The following is a 22,418-nucleotide window of genomic DNA, read 5'->3' as shown; positions in this document are numbered from 1 at the left end:
AAGCAGAACAACAAACCGTGGGTTTCAATATTTGTGATTACCAGAGAAAATTGTAATTTGTGTATGTTATATATTATACACATTAGTATATAATACGATATAATATAAAATATAAATGTATATGCAAAAACAAATCATATAAGAATTATAACTATTTTTATCTCAAAAAGGAACACTTAAGGATCTAACTGTAAAAGACAACATGATATAGTTGAAAGAACACAAGTCTTAGAAGCTAATCTCTATGGTTTTAAATCCTGACTCAGAATGATTTACTAATTCATTGCGTAAAGCTGGAAAAATTACTTAAGCTCCTTGAGTCCACCTTTCTTCATCTATAAAATAGGAAAAATCAATCTAGCCATATTGCCATAAGGATTAACAAATGAAAAATGCACAGTTCATAGTAAATGCTAACATTGTTATTTAAATAAATGCTAGTTATCAGGCAAATTACCATGCCTTTCAAGAACTCAAATTTCCTCTTGTAAGAAATAAAGTGAATAGGCCAGATCAGTGGCTTTGGAACTTTTTTGTGATGGTAGATTTTTTTTGGCATCTACCCCCCTCTTTTTTCTTTTCTTTTTTTTGGCTCTGCTGCATAGCTTGAAGGATCTTAGTTCCCCGACCAGGAACTAAAGCAGGGCCACGGCCGTGAAAGCCCTGAGTCCTAACCACTGGACCACCAGGGAATTCCCTGGCATCCGCCTCTTTTGTTAAAGGAACTCTTATGTAGACCACCACTACAGAAAACAGTTAAAAGAAAGGCGAGCTCTTTAGATTGAAATTGTGTAGTCTAGGGAATTCCCTGGCTGTCCAGTGGTTAGGACTCCACACTTTCACTGCCGTGGCCCGGGTTCAATCTCTGGTCGGGAACTAAGATCCGTAAGCCTCGCCAGGCGGCCAAAAAAAGAAAGAAATTGTATAGTCTAGAGCCCCACTCATGTGACATTTTTCTGAGAGACTACAGAACAGAAATCTCTGAGGAACACAGATTCAAAGTTTTGAGCTAGATAATCTTTCACCTATAAAAACTTCTATTTACTCTGACTTAAGCACTTAAATCAATTTTTATTAAATAAAAATAAAAGTTAATAGAGCTATACAGCGATGAAATAAGTTTAAAGAAATTTCAAATTTCTTGCTGATTTTTATAAACATTTTATCAATATCACAACAGTGACATATATAGGTCTCCTTCCAGGACGTTGAATCTAGTACTCCTTTGATACCTGTTCCTCTACCCTGAAGGTACACCTTCCTTTAGGGCACAAATGTTATCAAGAAAACGATTTCCTGCCTGCAAAAGGTGGGGCAGCCTTCCCTCAGGAATCTAAAGCAGTGGTTCTCAACATTTTTTCACCCCAACTTCTGAGGGATAGAACGTGCTCCCATTAGTGCCATCACACAAGGGCAGTGATTCTCAATTCCATAGTGAATGTGAGCTCAGTGAGGACGGGGACTTCCATCTGTTCATTCCTTATTCTTCACTGGGACGATTGCATGCAGTGGGCAATCTCAATAAACAGTAGGTCAGTGAGTGCCTTATTCTCACGTACTTCTCCAGTCCCACACCAGCCAGTTAAACACTTAATAATATAAAGGGAAACAGGTGCAGCAAAGTAGGCATAACTGGCTTCTTAGAAACACATCTTTAACTTCATAAAATGCCTTACTTGGCACTGTGCACAACTTTCTCAAATCTGTCCCTAAAAGCTTCAACTGACATAATTGGAAATGTAGCAAGCAATAGTATTTTTGGACATGTTATAATTTTTTTAAAATATTGGCATATATATTGTATTATGTCAGATTTATCATGACTTCATGACTTCAGATTTATCATTCTAACTTAATGTTAAAAAAAATACCTTTTGGAATGGCCTAATCAGTTAGGTAATCTGATTGATAGAACCTGGCCATCCCCTAAAGAAAAGTAACTTTTCAATTACCAACCCGCTTTTTTGCCCAGTATAACTTCCTGTCCCCTTGTGCCTATAAAAGTCTTTCATTTTATACTGGTCCTTGGAGCTCCTTTCTGTTAGACTGGATACTGCCTGATTCAAATCAGCTTTTGATCAAATAAACTCTCAAAATTTTTAAAAAAACAAAACAAACAAAAATACCTTTTGTCAGTAACACTGACAATAATTTCTGCTTTTGAAACCAGGAATTAATTTGCGTAACAAACCTTGGCATTGAATTCAGCAAGGAAATCAAAATGCTTTTTAAGATCTGTGGCAAGGATTGCTTCAATGACTAAAAAACGAAAGCGCTTGAATTGCACATTATCAAGATTAAGAAGGAAGTTGTATTCTGGACGAGAAAGATACAGATTCCAGGCTGATGCAGCATGATGATTTTCCAGAACAGATCTGTCGTTGTACAAAACTGCCTAAAAAGGAATAAGAAAAATGAGGCAGGCATCTCAAAGATACTGAACTTTAATAATAAACAGAGTTAGGATCAGGTTGGAAGAATACAATGAGTACCTACTACATGCCAGGCATGTTAATACCTGTAAAGAAGGGTTGATAATTTTATAAATGAGTAGACTGAAGTGCAAAGAGGATAAGGTACACCTTTCCAGCATTCACAGCTAGTAAGCGAAAGGGTAATTTGTCTCCAAAGTTCATCTTTGCAGACACCACGCTGCCTACCAAGAGATGTAAAGTTGATATTTGAGGTCAACTTCATTAAATCAGTGAACCTTCTCAGATAAAGCTTCTGTTAATAAAGTCATTAGGGACAGAGAGAGCAGGTTTAGGGATATATTACTGTTCTTTAGCCAGCATGGAATGAACAATGGTGGTGACTGAAGGAGAGGAACCTGGAATACTGTGCATGGTGAGTCGGAGACCCACAAATATGAGAAGGGCACATCCTATACTCCCAACTGACACAGTGCCTGGGAGTCAGAGAAGTATCAAGCAGGTAAAAGCACAAATTCTCTGGTTCAAGTGGTGTAGATTTATTCACTTTTTTTCCACTTCACTCTAGTGGAAGACCCTGAGGTACTACCTCAGTAGTCTAGGATTTGGGAATACAGATTTTATACTGGATTATATAGAATTTTTAAAGCTTCTTCCATCTCTAACAAGCAAGCAATTTTTAAAATTATTAAATAAGCATAGTAATTATTAAAAGAACTCTCATAGCCAGTGCTAAAGGCTGAGTATAAAAATTAAAACATTGTCCCTATTTTCATAGAGCTTCCTGTCTAATGGAAAAGGACAGATAAAAATACTGTAAAATCTCAGTTAAGATGCATATTCTGAGCCTAATTAGGTTGTTTTACATATTTGTGAAAATTAGCTATAGTCTAGATTTAAGCATAGATACTTACCATTTGATTTTTTTTACATCATTTATTTTTATGTTAGCAATGATATGATTTAAACTTTGCAGTGAGTCATAAAAAGGCTGGAAACAATCTGTATCCACCAATGGATGAATAAAGAAGATGTAATATATACAGACACAATGCAATATTTTTTAGCCATGAAAAAGAAGGAAATCCTGCCATGGGTGGACCTTGAGAGCATTATGCTATGTGAGATAAGTCGGAGAAAGACAAATACTGTATGATGTCACTTACATATAATCTGAGACTGAACTCTAAATAGAGCAGAACTAGGTAGTTACCAGAGGGTGGGGGAATTGGAAGATGGTGGTCTAAGGGTACAAATGTGCAGTTTGAAGACAAGTTCTGGGGATCTAGTGTACAGCATTGTGATTATAATTAACAATACTATATTATATAATAAAAAGTTGCTAAGAGACTAGATCTTAAATGTCCTTACCACACACACAAAGTTAATTATGTGATGTGACGGAGGTGTTAGCTGTCGCTATGGTGGTAATCATATTACAATATACGTATCAAATTAAAACGTACACGTGAAACTTCAAAGACTTCCTAAGGGGTCAACTTGCATTTAATAGTGATTTAACTAATTCATGCTTAAATCCAATAAAGACTGATAAATTATCAGAATAGCTTTGTTCATGAAGAAGTAATCAAACTCCCAGCTCAATAAACTACAATGTATAATGAGTGTCCTGTAAAGCTAGCTGACTTAAACTCTCAGCTAGTGAGATCAGTAAAAAAAAAAATTAGTAATTCAGAATTCCTGCAGCATCCAAATTACCCTTTGACATTACCAAAGAAATATAAAATGGGGACCAGAAGAAATCTGAGTCAATATTAGAATCTAGATATAATCACTATACTGGAAGCTTTAAAGACATGGTAAAAGTGGGAATGGATTGAGGAAAGGCCATCTAAGTCATTGCATAAGAAGGAAAAACCCACCTGGAGAATAAGTAGAAGGAGTCCCCTGCTGGACCCCAGTCAACTCTACCTCATGGCTGAGTGGAGGCAAGAATCATGGAGCAGTAAGGAGGCAAATTCTGCTTTTGAAGAATACTGGAAGCTTGCACATAGAGCAATAAGCCAAGCTTAAACTCTGTGAGGAAAACATTCCAGGTAATACAGATAATGAAGCCTCAGCTGGCTTTTACTGAGAGCGCCATGACAACTAGAAAAGGAAGACAGTTTCTCCCCTAATTTAGAGCTGCAGTAACTAACATCCTCTGAATTTTGCTAATGGAACTTGCTACCTGCTTTCTCTAGTTATGGATCCCATCCTTATCTCCACAAGCAAATACTTCTCTAACATGGCAAAGCAAATTAGTTGATCATAAAGTTTACTTTTACCCTCTCTGAGTCAAAAAGATTTGAAAAGGGGTTTAATACAAACTCTGACGGAATTAATCTTAACAAAACCCCATCAGACATAAAGACTTTGATCAAACAGGAAGACTATGCCAAATCTGAACTGAACAAACGTCTCCTTTTGAAACACAAGAAAAAGGAGGAAACAAAAATCTCTAGGTCATAGTCATAAGATTAAAGAAGGTATTTTAATTTTTCTGAATGAAAAATCTTGGATTAAGACTGTTTTCATTAAAAAAATAATATTCCTAACTTAAAAAAAAATACAATAGAGGCAGTAAACAAATTAGGTGCAGCAGTAAACAAATTAGGTGCAGTAGAAAACAATGAAGCTAATTTTTTTTTTTTTTAAAGAAGTACTTCTCTTTAAAGAAATAGTCTTGATGAACAGGTGTCATCTGGGGATTCCTTTACTCTCAAGTTCTGGGTTCTAAAATTTCGGGTAATCCCATTATCTTCTAAGACCCTTTGTCTTAATTATCACCCTTGTTTTGCTAAAAAACATTTTTATGTAACTTTCTCAGATAGGATGGATGGAACATGATTTTTAAAAATCTTTACATACCTGAGACTCTTTATTTTGCTCTTAACACTCAACTGTAGCTTAGCTGGATACAGAACTCTAACATGAAAATAATCCTTTTATGCCAGCACTATCTCCTCCCGTTTTACTTTTTTCCTAGCACTTATGTCATAATCATCTCTCTGTCTTTTACACACACACACTTGTTTTTTCTTGCTTTACTAGAATGTAAGTTCCATGGGGGCAGAATATTTTTTTTGCCTGTTTTGTTCAATAACATTGCCTAGAATAGTGCCCGTCCCACAGTATGCATCGAATAGCCTTGTGTATGTTTTATTGCTGAGTCTCTTTAATTGGGAAGGATGAGTAGGAATCCTGTGAACATGGATGGGGCCTGTTTACCTAGCAGGTTTTGTTTTAGAATTACCAGTGTGATTTCAAAAATGAGAAGGATTTACTCTGGAGTACTAAATCTCTCCTGGCCATTTTCTTCAATATCTAAGAGATGTGTTTTCTGCCTGGAAATAAATGCAGTAAATACAGTAGCTTTGCTTAAAGGTGTGTGGTGTGTGTTATATGAGAGGTGTGTGTGTGTAGAGCAGACAAGGGCAAATGGCATCAGGAGTCTCTAGGGTTCCACTTAGGCCTCAGCTCCCTTCTAGTATACTTTAATCTCGTAATATTTGCCCACATGTTTTTCATTTTCCAGAAACAGTATGAAATTCTTTCACCTACTGGTGATAATATCCTCCCGCCAACTCCTCTCTGTTGTAATGAGCTTCATCCCTTACTATTATTTTGATCAGGAGGAAGAGGAGAAAATGTACTTGTTTAGTTACCATCTTGATCTATATTTGGGAGGACAAACATTTATGACTGTCTCAGATCTACAATTCTCAAAGTTTTGTTTACTTTTACCCCGAATCAAAATATTCTACAAACTCTAACATCTCAATCACTAATCTCCATCTTTCAGCCAACTATTCATTTGGAAATAGCTCAGAAATCTCTTAGAATTTTAATACTGACATCCCTCCAGGATAAAGCTGACTAAATGTTTCCCCTTCTCTCATGGCAAGGATTCAAAATAATCCTCCTAAGTCTTCCCACACACTTCTCTTACCATGAGAATGAAGAATGCTTGATCCAGTTGGTGGTATTATACACTATTGTCCCTTTTTATCATATACCAGAGCAATAATATCTTTCACTATTTATGGCCTGATTAGACCTATTGAGCTTCCTAAGATGAGAGAGACTGCTTTATTACCTAATAAACAGGTTAGGCCTCAGGCTTTCACAAAAGAGTCCTTATCTCACAGGGACTAGCTGAAGAAGGTCTCAAGAATTTCATCACTTTGGGAACAATGGAGTATATTTCAGACAAGCTTAGCAGTCCTGCAGAGCAAAGAAATTAGGGATCCTTCAACATTCAGCAAATTTTTACTGAATGCCTTTTGTGTGCTAGGCACCATTCTAGGTATTAGTGAATAAAAGAGAGAAAAATCCCTGCCCTCTTGGAAACTTATACTCCTCTGAGAGGCATGGAATAAACAAAATACACAAGCAAAATACACAGTATGCTAAATGACCATTGTTATGATCAGGGGAGGAACATAATGAGTGCCAGGGAGGGGCTTTTGAAATTTCAGGTGGAAAGAAGTGACAAAGTGAGCTATATATTGGGTTGGCCAAAAACTTCGTTAGGGTTTTTTGTAAGATGTTACAGAAAAACGCAAGTGAACTTTTTGGCTAACCCAATATATGTCTGGGGAAAGAGCACTCTGGGCAGAGAGAACAGAAACTGACCAGGTTCTTAGAAAGGGAGTGTGCCAGCACATAGAAGGAAACAGCAAGGAGGCCAGTGAGGCTAGATCTGAGTGAATTTAAAAAGGAGAATTACTGGGGGCTAAATCGTGTAGGGCCTTCTGAGCCACTGTAATGACTGTCTTTTACTAGGAATGAGGGCTTGGAACACAGAGTGATGTAATGCACATTTAAACAGGGCCACTCTGGCTGCTATGTGTTGAAACCAGACTGAAGGGGAGCAGGAAGTAAGCAAGGAGACTAGGTAAAAGGCTATACTTTTTCATAGCTGAACTCTGATCAATTTCCTTTCCAGTCCAGCCCTTTCCATTGCTTCATCTCTTGGCAGTCCTTAACAATGAGAATTTAGAAATAACACATAGTTACTGATTGTGTCCAGACTTCATGTTTGTATTTTGATCAGGACAACAGTTTTGAGTATACAACTTATATAAATTACATTCATGTGTCATTGTTTTCAATTATCTGCATGCAACACAAATAACACTAGAATTCACTAACTTGTAATATCCTTGAAGAAGAGGTAATAAACAAGTCTGACTCACCTATACTCAAAGCTAATAAAGAGAGAATGAAAGCAGAGGGTGGAATAGAATAGTAAATAATTTCTGTCTACATGATATCTGATTCAGTAGATAACTTTCCAAATGTTATCTCTCTTAAATTCATTTAAAAGTTACCTGTGGAAATCATGAGCTATGAAGAGATGAAGTCTAACTGTAGAAAATGAATTACATAGCACTTTTAATCTTCTCTCTCTCTCTGAATCCTATTCTTGTTCTGAGTAGAGAATCTATCTCCTATATTTTAAGTAGTGGGAGTGTGTGAGAGAAATGAGAAAAGGAACACAGAGAATGGCTATAAAAGATGAAAGAATCAGAACTGAGTTTTGAACATAGAGCAACAAAGTGAGGAAGTAAGATGAATTCAGCAAACAATCATTGACAACTTGCTCTTTGTAAGGCAGGCAGGCAGAAATACAAAGCTGACATTTCAGGAATCACCAGCCTAAACAAAAATTCACAACCACACTAAATTCTGCTTAAAACCAAGTACAGTCATCCCTTAGCATCTGCAGGGAATTGGTTCTAAGACCCCTGCAGATGCTCAAGTCCCTTAATAAAATGATGTAATATTTTCATATAACCTACGCACATCCCCTGTATACTTTAAATCTTCTCTAGGTTACTTATAATACCTAATACAACGTAAATCATTGCCAGTGTGCAGCAAATTCCAAGTTTTGCTTTTTGGAACTTTCTGGAATTTTTTAAATTTTCAAATATTTTTGATCTGCAGTTGATCGAATCCATGGAGGCAGAATCCCTGGATATGGAGGGCTGACTGTATTTAGTTCCAAGTCCTAATGTTTAAAGTCATCGCAATTACAGTATCCGTTTGTTGGGAACTCCTACCTCTTATGCAAATTGTGACCCTAAAGGAATCTTGCACCTTATCAGCTGTACTGAATACAAAAATAATGTACTAGAAGATTTTTTACATACATGAATATATGCAGACCTAAGAGACTTAGAGTCTGCATATTATGGTATGTCTTAGAGAAAAAAAAGAGGACAACAACAAAAATAATAACAGTTCTCAGTCATTATAGCTTTTAGGCATATGAAGGATCTTGCTAGAAGGAAGAGTAAGTCTTACATCTAGTCAAAGTCTTATCAATTCGATCAAAGGCAAAGATATTGACAGCGAAGACTCCAGAATTTCATAAAAGTAGCGAATTACTCTTTCAGGAACATTTTATTTATTTTCCAGTTGAAGATGATTTTTCCCTAATTCTTCAGCACATGTCATATCACTGCTGTGTGTTATTCTCCAACGGCCAAATGATTCAATTGAAGAATGGTTTACAAAGGGAAATACAGTATGGCTGTAAAATTTCAGAATCACTCAAACTTTCTGAAAAAGTAGTTCCTACCTGAGGGGCATTTGTAGCCACTAGAAATGCATTTGTCCGCCCTGGGTGGTCGTAATCATGCATGGCAGCTGCCACATACAGAGCCATCAATTCCAATGCAGGAATGTTTGAAGATAGGCAGCCATAGCTCTCATCTGGAATAGAGCAACTCCTCGAAGAAATGTAAGCAATTCGCCCAGGGTTAATTCTACTGTTAGAATCTGAGGAACAAGCAAAATAACCCAGCATTACACATAACATCCTCACAAGGAGGCTAAGGAGGAGATTCCCATACCTAAGAAATAGACTCTATTTATAAACATGGACATAAAACAGTACACTATTTCCAACATACATGCTAATAGAGAGGAACAGTGTTAAACATGACCCTGAAGTCACTTACTTTACAGGACATGACAGGATTCTCATGATGCTCTGTTACTCAAGCTAGTGATAATTTTTAAGAACCTCTGACTGATAGATGCGCCACGGCTTCAGTAGGGACCGCTCCTCTCGAAGGTTCTGAGCCTCGCCAGCCCCTCCCCCAGGAGACCATTGCAGTGGGCCAGCCCGTGCTCTTTGGTAACCATGTGTGACCGTGATCAAAAATGCCGATATGTCGGAGGAGATGCAGCAGGACTCGGTGGAGTGTGCTACTCAGGCATTGGAGAAATATAGTATAGAGAAGGACATGGCGGCCCATATCAAGAAGCAGTTTGACAAGAAGTATAACCCCACCTGGCACTGCATCGTGGGGAGGAACTTCGGTAGTTATGTGACACATGAAACCAAACACTTCATCTACTTCTACCTGGGCCAAGTGGCCATTCTCCTGTTCAAATCTGGTTAAAAGCAGGGACTGTGCCACACACCCAGTGATCCATCCAAAAACAAGGACTGCAACCTAAATTCCAAATACCAGAGACTGAAATCTTCAGCCTTGCCTAAGGGAACACCTCGATCTTTATTGTGTTGTTTTGTACAGGGCATTCTCTGTACTAGTTTGTTGTGGTTATAAAGCGATTAGCAAAACAGCTTACATTTGTATTTATTTTCTATTCCATACCTCTCTGCCCCATGTTTTTTCTCTTCAAAATCCATTCCTTTAAAGAAATAAATGTGTTGGAGAAGTGTGCGTTTAAAAAAAAAAAAGCCAAACCTCTGATTTTCTAAACATTTGTTATTTAATGGTTAGATATAATGGCCAGGGTAACAGGAAAAACCAACCTAGAGAATAACATTTCATGAAATAGTATAGAGACTTAGGAATTTAAAATATTAACAAAGTAAGCTTTTCAACATAGATGCTTTTCAAATCTTATCCAGATAGATTACCTTTCATTTGTAACCCTGACTACAACCCTTCTTCCTCTTCTTTTTCCTTCCATGAAGCCCCTTATAAAATACTGTAAAGAAAAACTATGAAAACTGAAAAGGCATGGAAAACTGAGGAATGACTCAGTCAATATAACTCTTTTTATCTTCTAGTTAGAAACAGTGTTTTCACTATCAGCACTGTGCTTTTGGTGTCCTTAATATCTTATATTTGTTTCTTCCTTTTTTGTAATTGGGTGGCTGTCTCCATTTATAGTCACTAGATTGTTTTTGCTAAAGCGATCTTAAAGTATTAAGAAGGAAATAATAAACTATATTGAGAGTAGACAGCAAATAAAACCACAAAGATATTAGAGAGATACTAAATTTCATTGGTGTGTTCACCAGTGGAAACTCAGAATAATATCCTGGCTTGTCAAAGTCCAAAAGGACTTTATCATAGTTTAGTTCACTCAATATTTGCAATCACAAGAATGTTTTAACATAATGACTTTAACACACACTATTGATAACTATAAAGATACCTAATTATTTTCATGCTGTTTATATTTTGTACCTAAATTGAGTTTTAGAATTACCCACACTAGAGCTACTTTTAAAAATAATTATAAAAAGTAAAAACAAGACAGTTAAATGTATGGATAAAGATATATTTAAACATTCAAATTTCTGATAAGATTTTAATTACCAATATCAGAGTCAATAACTTCAATTTTTCCTGCATTATATGCATTCTGTATTTCCCCTAGAATTTAAAATATATTCATAAAATATCAAAAAATCCTTTTAAACTCAATAATTACTTAGCATTGACATATTAGGATCTTAATACATTAGTTTGTATATATTTAACATGAAATTAGTAGTATAAAAAAGAAAATAGATGGCAAGGACAACTAAACAATAACTACTGTAGATCCCATTTAAAAGGAGGCCTCACGGGACTTCCCTGGCGGTCCAGTGGTTAAGACTTCGCCTTCCAATGCAGGGGGTGCGGGTTCAATCCCTGACTGGGGAGCTTAAGATCCCACATGCCAAAAAACCAAAACATAAAACAGAAGCAATACTGTAACAAATTCAATACAGACTTTAAAAATGGTCCACATCAAAAAAAAATCTTTAAAAAATTAAATAAATAAAATAAAAGCAGGCCTCAGTAAAAGGCATCCAGATTGAAAAGGAAGAGGTAAAACTACCTCTATTTGTAAATGACATGATCTTGTATACAGAAAAATCCTAAAAAATCCACTGGAAAACTATTAGAACTAATAAATGAGATCATAAAGGTTGCAGGGTACAAGATCAATATGCAAAAAATCAATTTTATTTCTTCATACTAGGAATGAATAATCAAAAAATGAGCCCAAGAAAGCAATTCCATTTACACTAGCATCAAAAAGAATAAAATACTTAGGAATAAATTTAACAAAAGAAGTGCAAAACCAGTATTCTGAAAACTAAAACATATTGTTGAAAGAAATTAAATAAGACTTAAATAAGTAGAAAAATACCCACGTTCATGGTTCAGGAGACTTAATATTGTTAAGATAGCAATACTCCCCAAAATGATCTATGGTTCAACACAATCCCTACCAAAATCCCAGCTGGCTTTTTTGGTACAAGAGATATAGAAGCTGGCCCTAAAATTCATATGGAAATGCAAGAGATCCAGATTAGCCAAAACAATCTTGAGAAAGAAGAAGAATTTCGAAGTTTACTACGAAGCTTTAGTAACAGATTGCGTGGTACTGGCATAAGGATAGACACATAGATCAATGGAATAGAATTGAGAGTCCAGAAATAAATCCTCATATATATGGTCAATTGCTTTTGGACAAGGGTGCCAAGACCTTGTTGAGAGCCAACTATGCCCTGCGTGATGCAAAGCACTTTCATACATGTTGTTTCATTTAATGCTCACATCTTAAAAGGTAGAAACTGATTTCATAACATTTAAGAGCCAACCATGTACAGAATATATAAAGAAATTTTTTCAACAAACGGTGCTGGGACAACTAGATATCCATGTGCTAAAGAATGAATGTTGGACCCCTTCCTTATTTCATCCCCCCAAATTAGTTCCAATGGATCCTAGACCTAAACTTAAGAGCCAGCTATAACTATGAAACTCTTGGAAGAAAACATAGTAAATCTTCATGACCTTGAGTTACACAAACCCTTCTTAGATATGACACCAAAACCATGAGTAATGAAAGAAAAAATAAGATAAATTAAACTTCATCAAAATTAAAAGCTTCTGTGCGTCAACAGACACTATCAAAAAAGTGCAAAGACAACACAGTGTGAGAAAATAGCAAATCATAAATCTAATAAGATACTTGTATCCAGAATATATAAAGAACTTCTACAACTCAGTAACGAAAAGACAAATGACCAAATTTTTAAATGGACAAAGGACAAAGAAGATATACAAATGGCCCATAACAACATGAAAAGATGCTCAGTGTCATTAGCTATTAGGGAAATGCGAATCAAAAAACCCACAATGAGATACCACTTCACACCTACTAGAATGGCTATCAAAAAGATAGATAGTAACAAGAAATGGCAAGAAATTGGAATCTTCATACATTGTATGTGGGAATGTAAAATAGTGCAGCCACTTTGGAAAATAGTTTGGCAGTTCCTCCAAATGTTAACCACAGAGTCACCTTATGACCCAGTAATTCCATAAAACTAGGTATATGGCCAAGAGAAATGAAAACATATACCCACACAAAAACTGGTAGAATATTCATAGCAGCATTATTCATAACACCCCAAAAGTGGAAAGAACCCAAATTTCCATCAACTGCATATTGACTGGTAGGAGAATGAGAAAGAGGCAGAAAAAAAATGCTTAATATATAAAATAAATATCAATATATATCAAAGCAATGAGGAAAATACATATGGCTATTATAGACTTCATTTCTGTGACTGGTCACATAGCTGTGTTTGGGATTTAATCATCTTCTTATTTCACTACCCATCCCTCAGTCCCTTTTTGCTCAGCCAGCATCTCTACTGATTATGGTTCTTTGCCCAGTGGGATGACCCATACTTTCAGGGGTCTGCATTATTAGTGACCCTTATGGCACTGGATTACTGCAGTTTTTCATTATCTTTTGTCACTGGACATAGGAGTACCAAAAAGGTCAGAGAATCCCCTGGGTTCCTAACATACATCCTCCCATGTGTAGTAGGAACCCTATTTTTTCTTGATAATGAGGATCAGACAGGATCAATCACCTGACCTTGTACAGAATCCTCCTCTTGTCTACTGGTTCAAAGGCATGGAGAACACAAAGTGGCCAGATGTCCGTCTCAGTTTACAGTTTCCCTTTTATGTGTCCTCTATTGAAAGCATTTTTCCTTGGGAACTAAGGTGTGTAAGCCAAGTTTTTGTTTGTTTTGGTGGGGGTGGGGGGAGAAGCAAAAATTTTCTAAGTGGATCATTCGAGGTAACAGAAAAAACCCTCCTAATCCCACTCTTTGGTTCACAGATTTGTGTATTCTTGGAATAGGAGAAATGGTACCATATACTGGTCACTGGTTCAGAAAATAAACCACATTTTGTGGGACAGCACCTTAGCCCCACAAAATGTTTTCACCTAACAGGTGCCCCAACTGAGTCTTCAATATGTCATTCTCTCAGGCCAGCTGTGGGATGATAAAGTTCATGAAAAGATCAGTAAATTCTGTGGGCATGAGCCCACTGCAACAATCTTTTGAGGCAAAAATGAGTTCCTTAATATGCAATATTGTATGTAATAAGCCAATGGTGAATAAGGCATTCACTAAGTTCATAGATGGTGATGGTGAAGCACTATAGACAGTAAAAGTAAATCCATACACAGAGTAAGTGAGAACAAAAGCTGTCTCTTCTATAAGACAAGGGATCCAATATAATCAACCTACTACTACCAGATAGGTGACTGGATGTTCCCCCAGGGAATGGTGCTATATCAAGGGCTCACCATTGGTTTCTCCTATCGCCAAGCTGGGCACTCAACAGAAGCCAGGGTCAGGTCAGCCTCAGTGAGAGGAAGTCCATGTTGCTAAATCCATACATAATCTCTATTCTTGCCATCTTGGCTATTGTGTTTATAAGCCCATCAAATGAAAACTAGAGTAACTAAGGAAAGAGTCTGACTGATAATCAAGAGAAGAGGTCATTTGGACTACTTGATTATTGAGAGCCTCTTTTGCAGGGAATGCTCTTTGGGAAGTGTATTAGTCAGGGTTGTACAGAGAAGCGGAACCAACAGTGTGTGTGTTTGTGTGTGAGAAAGTGTGTGTGTGTGAGAGAGAGAGAGAGAGAGAGAGATTTTAAGGAATTGGCTCATGTGAATATGGAGGCTGGCAAGTCCAAAATCTGCAGAATGGGCTGGCAGACTGCAGAACTAGGTAAGAGTCAATGCTGCAGTTCAAGTATGAAGGCTGTCTGCAGGCAGAATTCCTTCTTCTTGGGGGGAAGTCAGTCTTTGTTCTATTAAAGCCTTCAACTGATTGGATGAGGCCCACCCACATTATGGAGAGCAATCTGCTTTACTCAAAATCCACTGATGAGTTAATCTCATCTAAAATACAGCCTCACAGAAACATCCAGAAAAATATTTGACCAAATGTCTGAGCACCATGGTTCAACCAAGTTGACACATAAAATTAACCATTACAGTAAGCATTCACATGGGAAACAAATATCCTCCACTCTGAGAAGTCTAGCCACAAATCTCTTTCCCAGAACTCCTTATCACCAATTTTCCAATCTTTTTCCTTCTAAAACTCTAAGTATCCAAGCAAGCTATTACCCACAGGCCATGTATCTATGTAGATCCTTTCTCCTGGTCATCTCTCTCTCTAGGCCAAATAAACAAGCAGATTTACTGCTTGATGTTCTGCCTACTGATTGGATTTACCTTCCCCTATTTATCCTTCAAAGGATACCTTTGAGAGTCTATAAAGCTGTAGTCATCAACTTTCAGGAGGTACTGACTGGTATGTGGGACAAACCAATCTATAAACCAGGTCTTTTCTCCTTCAGTCAACTGGTCAAGGGTAATTCCCCATGAAGCCATATGGATTAAGGAAGAGTGCCAATGTATTAGCAATAGCTGCCATAGGAATCTGAGTTCATATTTGGAGTCTCCTGTTCCTTCAGGGACAGCTCAAAACTAACCTTGTATTTAATATTTCCTCTTGATGATTGAGTGCTACTGTACATGCCAACTTTAGGAGAGTCAGAGGGCCCAAGTTTATGACAGGCAGGTCATGTGGTAACTTAGTGCACATGGTCAAATATTCAAACTCTATCAGAGCCCAGTAACAATCTAGCAGCTGTTTTACAAAAAGAACAGTTATCCGAGGAAGAAGGATGGGCACTGCCTCAAAATCCTAAGGATTTATACTATGATTCCCTTGTAGCGATCTTCTATAACTCCACAGAGGATCCCTACCTGCCAAAGACACTCTGAAAACTGCTGGATGTGTTGAGGGTCATATTGCCAAGTGTCCAAGCAGCTTACACTACCCTGAAACTGCTTCACATGATTCTCCTGCTCTGAGTTGCACATAAAATTCATAGCCTTACAGTTCATGGGTTGGAGCAGCAGTACTGAGATATTGTAAATTTGCCTTTAGAATCCAAAGAGCACTCTAGGTAGAGAATTCAAAATAATTGTCCCTAACCTTGGAGAGGATACCTCAACATATCCTAGACCACCAGATTCCTAATAACTTCACTGAGGTAGCAAATCTCTGAATTTCTGTGCAAGTTCTCTCATTTCTCTTCCTCTGGCACTCTTATCAAGGTATCTAGGATATTTGTTACATCTTGCACAGTAGAGCTATTCAGCATTATCTGGTCATTATACTGGACCACTTTGATACCTTATGGGACTAGGCTAGATTATAACAGAATGGGAGACTTGACATAGCCCAGAACTAGGATGATGAAAGTGTACTGCTATGCCTGCCAGGTGAGAAAGTAAATGTCTTCTTGTGGATTTTGCTAACAGGTATAAAGAAAGAAACATTTCTCCAGATTAACAGCTGTGTACCAAACATGATGAGTTGGGTTGACTTATTCAAAAATTCATATCTGGAACAGCTGTGACAACTGGAGTCACCACCTGATGAAGTTTAGAATAATCCACCGTCATTTTTCAAGATCCATTCATCTTGTGTAAAAGCTAAAGTACCACAGGTCAAATAGCAATGTGATGGAAATCACCACTCCTGCATTTATTAAGTATTTGATTGTGGCACTAATTTTGCAGTCCATCCAGAAATAAGGTACTACTTTGGTTCACTATTTTGCTAGAATGAGGCAGTTTCAGGAGATTTCATTTGACCCCTCCTACCATGATGGTCCTCTCTGCAGAGATCAAGGAATTAATGGAGGGATTCTGCCAGTTGCTAAATATGTTTATTCCAACTGTGCATTACAAAAATGGGTGGGTTCAGGGAACTATCACTATGAGATGGACCCAGGCCAAAAGTCCTTTTATCATCTAAATTCCGTAAGCCCCTACTATGATTGGTGGGCCAGTGTGGTAGTTTACCCTCCAGGGGTTAGCGTTGCAATGTATTTCTCAACACTGATGAAGGGGGACACTTCTGAGGGACATGGTTAGGTATGGGTGGGAAGACTACATGACCAACCCATTTCAACGTCCCATCAGTGTAAGCCTTTGAATTCCCTCCTCCACAGTATATCAGGAAGTTGTGACATCTCAATTTCTCTTAATGCCTAGATTTCAGACAATGAATGGAGCAAACTGTTAGGGCCACTGCCAAGCACTCGAGCTAATGCCCTGAATCCAGAATCTCTAGTAGGTACACCTATATCAATAAATTCAGAATGATCAACCATTACCTTCCTTTCCCTTGCTGTAATACTTTAAATCCATTCCCACATATGTTCCTCAGGTTTCTGCCAATATAAATTTAGGAAATTATTCTGGTGTTTAGACTTAGATCCTGGCAGATATGAGTTTAATTATGGATCACAAAGAAATGAGAGGTGGTGGGACTGGATTTAGAGGTGAAATAACATTCCCCAACAAGTCTCAGGTGAGGTTGTTACAAGGTCTTCAGGCAACCAACACAAGGAGAAATGATTGTTTCTCAGCAGGGAGGTACAGCAAGATTTGAGGGGTTCAGGGTAATCAGATTTACTGAAATCTACTCAAATATTCCCCTTCCGGTTATCAGGGTCCTTTCTTTCGCAATCGATACCATAGTTCTAACATAAGAGGCTTAGTGAGGCCGTGAACTCAACTTGAATTGTATTTCAGGTGACTTCAGGATCAGACTTTGGATTATGTTTTCAGAAGTTACGATCCTACTACTATAAAAATTAAGGAATCTTTTAGCTATCTGGTTCTCTAACCATTCATTAAAACTCTAAACGTGTCATTTCATTTTTTTTTAATTGAAATATAATTGACACAAAGCACTGTGTAAATTTAAGGTATACAAGGTGTTGATTTGATACATTTGTATATTGCAATATGATTACCACCCGGAGCATTAGCTAACACCTCACTACACCACATAATTATCATTTCTTTTTTGTGGTGAGAACAATTAAGATCTAGTCTCTCAGCAACTTGGAGCTTTATAATATAGTACTGTTGACTATAATCACTATGCTGTGCATTAGCTCTCCAGAACTTGTTTATCTACTAGTTCCAAGTTTGTACCCTTAAACAACGTATCCCCAATTCCCTCACTCATGGCCTGTTTTTTTTTTTTTTTTTTTTTTTTTTTAAATTTTTATTTATTTATTTATGGCTGTGTTGGGTCTTCGCTTCTGTGCGAGGGCTTTCTCTAGTTGCGGCGAGCGGGGGCCACTCTTCATCGTGGTGCGGGGGCCACTCTTCATCGCGGTGCGCGGGCCTCTCACTATCGCGGCCCCTCCCGTTGCGGGGCACAGGCTCCAGACGCGCAGGCTCAGCAGTTGTGGCTCACGGGCCCAGTTGCTCCGCGGCATGTGGGATCTTCCCAGACCAGGGCTCGAACCCGTGTCCCCTGCATTAGCAGGCAGATTCTCAACCACTGCGCCACCAGGGAAGCCCCATGGCCTGTTTTTACAAGTTCAGCATTTTTAGATTCCATATATAAGTGATATCATAAAGTATTTGTCTGACATTTCATTTAGCATAATGCCCTCAAGCCCATCCGTGTTGTTGAAAATGGCAGGATTTCCTTCTTTCTCATGGCTGAATAATATTCCATTGTGTGTGTATACACACACACACACACACACACACACACACACCCCTTCTTTATCCATTCATCCATTGACAGACAAGTTATTTCCATGCCTTGGCTATTGTGAATAATGATGCAATAAACATGGGAGTGTGTATATCTCTTTAAACTTCTGTTTTCATTTCCTTTGGATATATACCCAGAAATTGCTACTTCATATGATAGTTCTATTTTTATTTTTTTGAGGAATCAAAATCTCCATACTGTTGTTCACAGTGGCTGAACCAATTTACCTTCCCTTCAACAGTGCACAAGTGTTCCCTTATATCCACATCCTGCCCAAGACTTACCTCTTGTCTTCTTGATGACTGCCATTCTAACAAGTGTGAGGTGATATCCCATTGTGGTTTTGATTTACATTTCCCTGATGATTAGTTAGGCTGAGTACCTTTTCATGTACCTGTTGGCCATTTGGATGTCTATTTTGTTTCTCTGCCCATTTTTAAAAATTGGATTGTTTTTTGGTTATTGAGTTGTACAAGTTCTTTATGTATTTTGGATATTAACCCCTTACCCAGTATATGGTTTGCAAATATTTTCTACCATTCTGTAGGTTGTATTTTCATTTTTTAAATTGTTTCCTTTGCTGTGTAGAAGCTTTTTAGTTTGATGCAGTCACACTTGTTTTTTTTCGCTTTTGTTGCTTATACTTTTGGTGTCATTTTTTTTTCTATTCTCCATTGCAATCAGAATAAGGCAGCGCGTCCCATAGTCCTTATAGTCTTTGTTTCTACCACAATTTTACATTTCAACAGCTACTTGGTCTCCCAAAGAAAGCTTTGTCTTCTACACATACTTGATTCCATAATATTGTGTATAAGGACTTATAGCACTGCTAGTAAGAACTCAGGAGGAAGTGAAGTGCATGGAAGAGAAAACAGGCATTGCCTTAGAGAATACTTAAATCATCTTGAACAGGCTGGTGGTAGAAAACTGCTGTCAAGGACACTGCCAGTGAGGGCTCAGATGAGCCCATAATTGGAAACTAGAGGAAAGGGGATCATTGTCAATATAGCAGCAGAAAGCTTAGTCGAATTGTGTGCTGCATATGTGGAATACAAAACTTGTAAACAATGAACTTAGATATTTAGCTGAGGAGATTTCCAAGGAAAGTATTAAAGATATATAGCCAGGTTTCTTACTGTTTGAAATAAAATGCAAGAGAAAAATGAGGGAGAACTGTTAAGCAAAACGGGTCCAGGACTTGATAATTTGGGAAATTCTCAACCTGTTCAGACTGCAAAAAATATTAAAAGTAGGAGATTCACTGTCAGGAATGTGTACTCTGGACAGAAAACCAACATTGTAGCTGTACCACTTTTTGCTAATTCTTTTGAAGGATGAAAAGGTCAGGGTCTGAGACAGACTTAAAGATACAACACTGATGTCTTTGAAGAAGGGGCCATGGGCCATGGAATGCAGGTGGCTTGTAGAAGTTGGAGGGGGCAAGGCACCATTCCACGCCATGCGGCATGTAGGATCTTAGTTCCCCAACCAGGGATCGAACTCATGCCCCCTGCACTGGGAGTGTGGAGTCCTAACCACTGGACCGCCACGGAATTCCCCAAATTTGTATTGTTTTAAGCCACTAAGTCTGTGGTAATTTGTTACAGCAGCAATAGGAAACTAATACAGATTTTGGCACTTGGAAGTAGGGTGTTGCTGTAACAAATACCTAAAAATGTGAAAACAGCTTTGGAATTGGGCAGTGGGAGAAGGCTGGAAGAATTTTGAAGAGCGTGATAGAAAACAAAAGATATTAATCAATATATTCTAGAAGTTCAGTGAACCCCAAATAGGATGAATACAAAGAATATCATCTGAGTGCATCATAGTCAAAATGTTAAAAACCAATAGCAAAGAGAAAAGGGACATAATACTTTTAAGGAGAAATAAGACTTATGGCTGATTTGTCAACAGAAACTATATAAGTCAGAAGATGAACCCAGAGGTATCTACAAATGTGCTGAAATAAGAAAACATTATTCTAAGACAAAATAAATACATCTATAGGGACTTCCCTGGTGGCGCAGTGGTTAAGAATCCACCTGCCAAAGCAGGGGACGTGGGTTTGAGCCCTGGTCTGGGAAGATCCCACATGCTGTGGAGCAACTAAGCCCGTGCGCCACAACTACCGAGCCTGCGCTCTAGAGCCCGCGAGCCGCAACTACTGAGCCCGCGTGCCACAACTGCTGAAGCCTGCACGGCTAGAGCCCGTGCTCAACAACAAGAGAAGCCGCCGCAATGAGAAGCCCGTGCACCACAACGAAGAGTAGCCCCTGCTTGCCCCAACAAGAGAAAGCCAGCGTGCAGCAATGAAGACCCGACGCAGCCTAAATAAATAAATAAATAAATAAATAAATAAATAAATTTAAAAATACATCTACAAGCAAAAAGGCTGAAGAAAATGATCTCTGATGGAAGCACAGAACTACTGGAAGGAAGGAAGAGCTCTACGAAAGAGTATGGATGGCAGACAAAAATGAACCAGTGACGTAAGGCAAATCCATCAATCAAACAATGGCAGTACTTTAAACCACCAAAGAATGTAAAGCAGTGGCTAAGACTATATCACATTTACACTGATTAGTATGGTAATATTTTTCAGGCATTTGTAACTGAGCAAATTCTGTCCTGATTTGTGTGTGTGTGTGTGTGTGTGTGTGCGTGTGTGTGTATTTTATTGGAGCATTTCTCCTCTTTTCTTTTTTTTAATTTTTAAACATTTTGGCCACACAGCTTTTGGGATCTCAGTTCCCCCACCAGGGATTGAACCCAGGCCACGGCAGTGAAAGTGCCAGACCCTAACCACTAGACCACCGGTAATTCCCGTCTCCCCTCTTTTATAAACTAGAATAAGAGAGCCATGAATGTTATAATTCATTATATTTGTATAAATAGTTACATTTACGAGGAAACAAAATTTGAATGTTAACAAGTTTTTAAATATCATTATTTAAATACTTATGTGAAGATTTTAAACATGTCCACTTTTGTTGGGAATGTCATATATTTTAAATTTACATGATACACCTAAAACAAAAAAACTAAGAATTGAAAGAAAAGCAAAGAAATGATTATCATAATATTCAGGATATTGGCTACCTCAGTGAAGAAAGCAGCACTGTGGGACACAGAAAAGAAACATGGTAGATTGAGTAGTACTGAATCTTAACCTCACTTTTAAGATGGGTAGTGGGTTTCCTAATTTGCATGTCATTATTCTTCAAATTTTACATAGTCCTTTATATATACCAAAGTTTACTTAATAAAACTTTTAAGAGAACAGAGATAATGAAATGAGATAGTTTGATTTATTATTCCTAATCAAATAATTAAAGGAAATATTTATAGAAGGAAGTACCTGTTTCATTTCCCGCTCCATGATCATTGTGGATCTGCTGTAAGCCAGGAATTGGCCGTGTTGTGAGATACCAAACAGCATGCAGGACATCTGTGGCATGTATACGATTGTGATCTAAAGTCACCAAAATGTTTTATAAAAATGATCATTCTGTTATTTTTAACATAGGACATTTTAAAAAGTACTTTCTAGTCATACTGTATCCTCATAAATACAATATATGGCTTAGAATAATTTCCAACAATTATGTTTTTGTTTCATCTTATTTTGTAAAAGTTTCTTGATGTGTTAAAAAGTTTTCTTTTAAAAACTTTCACATATACTATGAAAACACAGTAAAGGGGTCAAAGAAAAGGCAGCATTACCAGGGCTAATTTACTTACGGTTGCTTTTTTTTTTTTTTTTCTGGCCAGTCTGCGAGGCTTGCGGGATCTTA

General features: G+C 37.6%; 2 protein-coding genes across 2 annotated transcripts in view; one reads left to right on the top strand and one right to left on the bottom strand.

Moving 5' to 3' along the window:
* The window catches only part of PDE3B (phosphodiesterase 3B), a 174,824-nt gene that overhangs the window by 6,485 nt on the left and 145,921 nt on the right, over positions 1-22,418 (bottom strand). The window contains exons 11-13 of the mRNA XM_061201481.1: positions 21,983-22,096; positions 9,025-9,224; positions 2,192-2,395 (exon numbers count right to left, since the gene is read on the bottom strand). Of these exons, the coding sequence (XP_061057464.1) occupies positions 2,192-2,395; positions 9,025-9,224; positions 21,983-22,096 (518 nt within the window). The remainder of the gene's footprint in view (positions 1-2,191; positions 2,396-9,024; positions 9,225-21,982; positions 22,097-22,418) is intronic.
* Positions 9,605-9,882, top strand: LOC133098625 (dynein light chain 1, cytoplasmic-like). Its single transcript, XM_061201482.1, has one exon. It carries the CDS (start codon positions 9,620-9,622, stop codon positions 9,851-9,853), a length of 234 nt encoding a protein of 77 aa, XP_061057465.1. The 5' UTR covers positions 9,605-9,619; the 3' UTR covers positions 9,854-9,882.

Source organism: Eubalaena glacialis, chromosome 10, assembly GCF_028564815.1.
Source record: "Eubalaena glacialis isolate mEubGla1 chromosome 10, mEubGla1.1.hap2.+ XY, whole genome shotgun sequence".
Classification (NCBI taxonomy): domain Eukaryota; kingdom Metazoa; phylum Chordata; class Mammalia; order Artiodactyla; family Balaenidae; genus Eubalaena; species Eubalaena glacialis.
This window is presented reverse-complemented; position numbering and strand designations above follow the sequence as displayed.

Excerpts from the sequence above, each read along its gene's own strand:
- LOC133098625 (XM_061201482.1), top strand. The coding sequence starts at position 9,620 with ATGTCGGAGGAGATGCAGCAGGACTCGGTGGAGTGTGCTACTCAGGCA.